This window comes from Cherax quadricarinatus, chromosome 23 (genome assembly GCF_038502225.1).
Source record: "Cherax quadricarinatus isolate ZL_2023a chromosome 23, ASM3850222v1, whole genome shotgun sequence".
Taxonomy (NCBI): Eukaryota; Metazoa; Arthropoda; class Malacostraca; order Decapoda; family Parastacidae; genus Cherax; species Cherax quadricarinatus.
Window position 1 is genome coordinate 19,547,659 of NC_091314.1, and position 8,070 is coordinate 19,555,728.

The window sequence follows — 8,070 nt, forward strand, 5'->3', positions numbered from 1 at the left end:
GTTCTAATTTGACCTCTGTCCTCGCCAGTGACGTCGGAGGAGGTAACATCAGAGAGAAACCTCCCAGGTTCCTCTATAGACTTCAAGAACCCGCTGTTCGTGGATCAAGTCCCTGTTGTTTCTGCTACTCCAACTGCTTCTGCTGGTGGAGGGGAGCACCTCACCGTCACCCTGAAGCCCAAATCCTTCACACTGACGCCCATTCTCCCTCGTCTTGCTACCAATAACCCCTCGTCTTCGTTCTTCTTCGAACAGCAGCAGGAGGAGGGGGAGGAAGAGGAGGAAGAGGAGAAAGAGGTAGTGGTGACTGGTGATAGCGAGACCAGAGATTACCGGTGGCTTGTCTACGTATCTCCCTGTTCAGTGACCTGTGGTACTGGTGAGTAGTACTGGGGGTTCTCAGATGATGAATGAATGGTGTCTGGCTCTGCTCGTGTTCCTCTTAGAGAAATCTCTCTCTCTCTCTCTCTCTCTCTCTCTCTCTCTCTCTCGCTCTCTCTCTCTCTCTCTCTCTCTCTCTCTCTCTCTCTCTCTCTCTCTCTCTCTCTCTCTCTCTCTCTCTCTCTCTCTCTCTCACACACACACACACACATGTGCCTGGGGCAAAATGGTAACTAACACGGGTATGCAGATAAAGATGAAGATTTTTGTATGAAACTTGTTATATTAATCTGTCTACAAATAAATAATTTATAGGAATTATTAATAAATGACGTAATTTGTTCCACTTCTGTACCATGACACTGATGTTCCACTTCTGTACCATGACACTGATGTTCCACTTCTGTACAGTGACACTGATGTTCCACTTCTGTACCATGACATTGATGTTCCACTTCTGTACCATGACACTGATGTTCCACTTCTGTACAGTGATACTGGTGTTCCACTTCTGTACCATGACATTGATGTTCCACTTCTGTACCATGACACTGATGTTCCACTTCTGTACAGTGACACTGATGTTCCACTTCTGTACCATGACACTGATGTTCCACTTCTGTACAGTGATACTGATGTTCCACTTCTGTACAGTGACACTGATGTTCCACTTCTGTACAGTGATACTGATGTTCCACTTCTGTACAGTGATACTGATGTTCCACTTCTGTACAGTGATACTGATGTTCCACTTCTGTACAGTGATACTGATGTTCCACTTCTGTACAGTGATACTGATGTTCCACTTCTGTACAGTGATACTGATGTTCCACTTCTGTACAGTGATACTGATGTTCCACTTCTGTACAGTGATACTGATGTTCCACTTCTGTACAGTGACACTGATGTTCCACTTCTGTACAGTGACACTGATGTTCCACTTCTGTACAGTGACACTGATGTTCCACTTCTGTACAGTGATACTGATGTTCCACTTCTGTACAGTGATACTGATGTTCCACTTCTGTACAGTGATACTGATGTTCCACTTCTGTACAGTGATACTGATGTTCCACTTCTGTACAGTGATACTGATGTTCCACTTCTGTACAGTGATACTGATGTTCCACTTCTGTACAGTGATACTGATGTTCCACTTCTGTACAGTGACACTGATGTTCCACTTCTGTACAGTGATACTGATGTTCCACTTCTGTACAGTGACACTGATGTTCCACTTCTGTACAGTGATACTGATGTTCCACTTCTGTACAGTGATACTGATGTTCCACTTCTGTACAGTGATACTGATGTTCCACTTCTGTACAGTGATACTGATGTTCCACTTCTGTACAGTGACACTGATGTTCCACTTCTGTACAGTGATACTGATGTTCCACTTCTGTACAGTGACACTGATGTTCCACTTCTGTACAGTGACACTGATGTTCCACTTCTGTACAGTGACACTGATGTTCCACTTCTGTACAGTGATACTGATGTTCCACTTCTGTACAGTGACACTGATGTTCCACTTCTGTACAGTGATACTGATGTTCCACTTCTGTACAGTGACACTGATGTTCCACTTCTGTACAGTGATACTGATGTTCCACTTCTGTACAGTGATACTGATGTTCCACTTCTGTACAGTGATACTGATGTTCCACTTCTGTACAGTGACACTGATGTTCCACTTCTGTACAGTGATACTGATGTTCCACTTCTGTACAGTGATCCTGATGTTCCACTTCTGTACAGTGATACTGATGTTCCACTTCTGTACAGTGACACTGATGTTCCACTTTTGTACAGTGATACTGATGTTCCACTTCTGTACAGTGATACTGATGTTCCACTTCTGTACAGTGATACTGATGTTCCACTTCTGTACAGTGACACTGATGTTCCACTTCTGTACAGTGATACTGATGTTCCACTTCTGTACAGTGATCCTGATGTTCCACTTCTGTACAGTGATACTGATGTTCCACTTCTGTACAGTGACACTGATGTTCCACTTCTGTACAGTGACACTGATGTTCCACTTCTGTACAGTGATACTGATGTTCCACTTCTGTACAGTGATCCTGATGTTCCACTTCTGTACAGTGATACTGATGTTCCACTTCTGTACAGTGATACTGATGTTCCACTTCTGTACAGTGATACTGATGTTCCACTTCTGTACAGTGATACTGATGTTCCACTTCTGTACAGTGACACTGATGTTCCACTTCTGTACAGTGATACTGATGTTCCACTTCTGTACAGTGATCCTGATGTTCCACTTCTGTACAGTGATACTGATGTTCCACTTCTGTACAGTGACACTGATGTTCCACTTCTGTACAGTGACACTGATGTTCCACTTCTGTACAGTGATACTGATGTTCCACTTCTGTACAGTGATCCTGATGTTCCACTTCTGTACAGTGATACTGATGTTCCACTTCTGTACAGTGACACTGATGTTCCACTTCTGTACAGTGATACTGATGTTCCACTTCTGTACAGTGATACCGGTTAAAGTGGTCAACCTATATGACAGTTTTAAATTGTTTAGGTCATCACCTTAATATTTTGCTTTTCCACTCAAAATTAACATTTTTATTCTTTACGCCAGTAGGAAGGTAGAATGTCAGCACAAAAGTTGACACACAAACACCGTAACTTCATCGCACTTTGAAAATAAACGACTTGTTTTTTTTTTTTTTTTTTTTTTTTTTTTTTTTTTTTTTTTTTTTTTTTTTTTTTTTTTTTTTTTTAAAATAAATTCTTGCTGTTCTATTATGAGTGCGTGTATATTAAGCCTGCTATACTCTGAAATTTCTATGACTCGTTTCAGTTTTCACTGCTGATATTACAAGCTTCACTTCTCCACACTCTCCATCAAGTTCCTAAATATTCACTTCTTGTTGACCATAATGTGCTCAACTTGAACCACTCTGTTGTATACTAGGCACATATAATACAGCTCATGGTGAACCAAACATTTCTTATTTAAAGGCTGCTAACGTTGCAAGTGAGTTTTATACATTTGACGATGTTAATAATCCTGTGAGTCGAATTAGGTAATAGTCATGGATAAAATATACAGAACTTAAAAAAGACTTCTGACTTTTGTGACCTAAATTTACGACCGCCTCATTGAGGTGTCTCTTCTATCATCTATATTTTTCTCTTTCCCCCTGACACAGGATCTATACTCAGTTATATATTCGTTAATTCCACTTTAATAATTTTCCCTTAAATTTCCTTCCTAAGTATTCGGGCAGTATAGCTGTATTTAGGTTCCCTTTAAATGTGGGTGCCTTGGTGCAGGTTAAGAGTTTTTGATCCAGGGAATTGGAGATAATCTCCATTTCCTTGGATCATATTTGAATGGCTCCCACTCGCCAAGATCTGTACTATGTGTGTGTAGAGCTTCTCCTGGAAAATATTATCAACTTTTTAATTGTGATATTTCAGGCTTGAAGGAGGTGGTGTTGCTGTGTGTTCCGGCCGGAAGTGAGACACAGGAGGCTGTGGAGGCGTCACTGTGTGTACGGGACCAGCAACCTCCAGTCACACAAGGCTTCAGCAAGTGTCACACGACACGTGTGTGTCCCACACCCTCCACACACACACCTGTAAACCAAACCACTGTCCTTGGCTGGTGGCTCTTCGGGCTGCTGAATAACATCCGTCAGGGTGGTAGGACTAGTTCCAATAGTAGCGGTACTTATACCAGTAATAGTAGCAATAATAGTAGTAGTTACAGTAGAAATAGTGGTATGTTTGGTAGTAGTGAAGACGGTAACTCCTAGTTTTGGTTGGTGTTTACGTGCGTTTGTGGACATTTTGACGAGGTTGCCTTGCGTCGCTACGCTAGTGTTTTGGTCATTTCTGAAAGTGGACTAGCTGTTGTGTATATATATATATATATATATATATATATATATATATATATATATATATATATATATATATATATATATATATATATATATATATAGTATATGTTACACACACACACACTTCAGAATACTTTATATAGCACCTAGATGCAACTCATCATCAGTGCCTATGTGAAATTCACTCCTGGTAAAACAAAGTGAACTATACCTGTAAAATGTTGCATCAAGGGTGGTAGGTGACTGATGGGGACTGAACTACAAAGAAAGTATGCGAAAACTAGGCTTTATCCCACTGCAATAATGAAGTTTTAAGCGTGAAAGCTGAACTTAAGGACTTCAGGGTGCTAGAACGGTGTGCTAGATTGCACCTCTGTCCTCCAGTGACTTGCGCAGACCTCCATGGATGTCCGAGTAGCAAGGGCAGCCAACCATTAGTTTCAGAATGATGCTTTTTGCACCACTGGACATCCTAGTGAATACCTTTCCAAATCTTTTGTAGTAAATTTTTTTGCAGTATTTGTAGTTTTCATTATATATCCTTTTTAATATATATATATATATATATATATATATATATATATATATATATATATATATATATATATATATATATATATATATTACAGGTCGGCCGTTTCCCACAGAGGCAGGGTGACCCAACAATAAAGAAAAAACTCTTATCATCATTCAACACTTTCACCATCACTCATACATAATCACTGTCTTTGCAGAGGCGCTCACATACGACAGCTTAGATGTCCCTCCAAACTGCCAATACCCTAAACTTATCCTTTAAAATGCAGGCATTGTACTTCCCATTTCCAGGACTCTAAGTCCCGCTAATCGGTTTCCCTGAATCCCTTCACAAAATATTACCCTGCTCAAACTCCAACAGCTCGTCAGGTCCCAAAAACCATTCGTCTCCATTCACTCCTAACATGCTCACGCACGCTTGCTGAAAGTCCAAGCCCCTCGCCCACAAAACTTCCTTTACCCCCTCCCTCCAACCTTTTCGGGGACGACCCCTACCCCGCCTTCCTTCCCCTACAGATTTATACCCTCTCCAAGTCATTCTGCTTTGTTATATTCTTTCTAAATGACCAAACCACCTCAACAACCCCTCTTCAGCCCTCTGACATACTTTTAGTAACCCCACACCACCTCCACCTCCTAATTTCCACACTACTAATTCTCTGCATAATGTTTACACCGCACATTGTCCTTAGACAGGACATCACAGCCTCCAGCCGCCTCCTCGCTGCAGCATTTACAGCCCATGTTTCACACCCATATAAGAGAGTTGGTACCACATGTATATATATATATATATATATATATATATATATATATATATATATATATATATGTTATATCCTTGGAGAAACCCCCACAGTTGGTCATCCTAGGTATATAAAAAGCTTCAACCTTCTTTAATATAAAGAAAACTATTATCATTAAATAAAGCTTTTATTTAATAAATCAGCAGATTTACAATGAGTCTTGTGCAGTAGTTATAAGAGAGAGAAACAGAACACGACTCACTATATAGTTAAACACCCAGGATAAATTTTCACAGAAAACATTGGTTGCACAGAAAATGGAAACTTAGCTATAGTCCTTATATTTTTTTCCAAATTATTGATTAATTGTTAAGATTGAATCGTGAGTTAGGCCTACTTGGCAAGGGTTCTCTTTGCTGAATTACCAGAATGAAAATTTATTTTTGCTTTGAATAATCGGAATTCGATCTGAGCTTATATATATATATATATATATATATATATATATATATATATATATATATATATCTGTGTGTGTGTGTGTGTGTGTGTGTGTGTGTGTGTGTGTGTGTGTGTGTGTGTGTGTGTGTGTGTGTGTGTGTGTGTTTTTGTATGTGTGTGTGTGTGTGTGTGTGTGTGTGTGTGTGTGTGTGTGTGTGTGTGTGTGTGTGTGTGTGTTCAATAAGATAACAGTAAACAGGTGATTTCAGAATATGCAAAACAACCACTGTGAAAGAATAGATAACTTCCAAGCGCTTTCGTGACTACTTGATAATGTGAGTAGTCACGAAAGCACTAGGAATTTCTCTATTCTTTCACAGTGGTTGTTTTGCGTATATATATATATATATATATATATATATATATATATATATATATATATATATATATATATATATATATATATATATATATATATATATATATATATATATATATATATATATATATATGTATATGTCGTGCCGAATAGACAGAACTTGCTATCTTGGCTTAAATAGCAACGTTCATCTTGCCATATAGGACAAGTGAAAATTTGTGTATGCAATATTTTCGCCAAAATCATTCTGAACCTTACGAAAAAAATATATTTCACTGTGTTTGTTTAGTATTAAATTATTGTAAACAAATCTAAAATATATTTAGTTGGGTTAGGCTAAAATAAATTGTTCTTGTTATAATAAGGTTAGGTAAGTTTTCTAAGATTCTTCTGGAGCAAAATTATAAATTTTTACATTAACATTAATGAAAAAAATATGTCTTTAAACGTATAAGAGAAATTTTTAGAAAGGACTCAATTTTAAATGAGTTCTTGCTAATTGACCAGTTTTACATATTCGGCACGACATATATATATATATATATATATATATATATATATATATATATATATATATATATATATATATATATATATATATATATATATATATATATATATATGTACGTTTAGAATGCACCGAAAATTGTTAAAGTGGATATATACTGCTGAGCGATTAACCCGGTGTATTATTAAATACACCTAGCGGTATACTATATTGTTTTCATGGAACAATATGTATAAAAGACAAATTAATTTCTTTTATTGAGAGTATCTACGTAAACATGGTCTATATAGGCATATATAGAGCATTTAGCATTCCATCTTAAGCAGAAACTAGGAAGTTTTTCAAGCCAGGAAGTGAACAGGACCAGTAATAAGGCAGCTCCAAGTGTGGAAGTTTTTGTTAATATACACAACACTAGACGATCCTGGCCCAAGACCGGGCTCCGGGAGTAGAAAAACTATCGGAACTCATCAAAGGTACATCAGCACCACTAAAACGAATATTAAGGTTAGTGATAGACAAATGAGGTGCACGATATCGCCTCCAGGGCGAGGTGCATTAGTATATAGATATAAATGGTATTTTGAATGTAGGCGGCTATAGTACCCGCCCTGCCAGACAACTGAGTATCCAGCAGGAAGGAGACAGGAGGGGATATAGCACACTGTAGTAGCAGGGTGTTGTTGGTGTTTTTTCATCAGGAAGTGAGTCTCTTGACACGAGTCTTAATCAGATTATGATCCCTTAAGTGGTTAACCATCCGCTGGCCTGCCAGAGATAAGTCAGCACCATCTTATCCGTGTTTAACACGGGAGCGTCAGGGTAGGAACTTGATTATTATTATTATAATCAAAAAGAAGCGCTAAGCCACAAGGGCTATACAGCGCTGCGGTAGGAACTTGAGCCTTCCGATATTTCATCTTTATGGAACACCTGAGGACCCCAGTTGAAGCAAGCCATATTATTTGATTTGGGTTAATTCTACACAATATACTATATATGTATACCCACAATATTATATACCCTGTAAACCATTGTGAAGTTAATTTTTTTTTTAATATGTTTTTTAAATTGTTCTAAATACTTGATAAATTTAGCTGCTCGGCGGAGTTAAGTGATGATTTTTGGTTTACAGTGAATAATAATAAGTGAGTTTTGTAATATAGTTGTTTTGTACACAAG

At 38.1% G+C, this 8,070-nt stretch overlaps 1 protein-coding gene across 2 annotated transcripts in view; it reads left to right on the plus strand.

Moving 5' to 3' along the window:
• Positions 1 to 4,785, plus strand: part of LOC128685581 (A disintegrin and metalloproteinase with thrombospondin motifs adt-1-like) — a 157,775-nt gene extending 152,990 nt beyond the window's left edge. For both annotated transcript variants that reach the window (XM_070087998.1, XM_070087999.1), the window contains exons 22-23: positions 29 to 379; positions 3,853 to 4,785. In XM_070087998.1, the coding sequence (XP_069944099.1) occupies positions 29 to 379; positions 3,853 to 4,190 (689 nt within the window). In that variant the 3' untranslated portion in view covers positions 4,191 to 4,785. The remainder of the gene's footprint in view (positions 1 to 28; positions 380 to 3,852) is intronic.
• Positions 4,786 to 8,070: the final 3,285 nt, after the last annotated feature.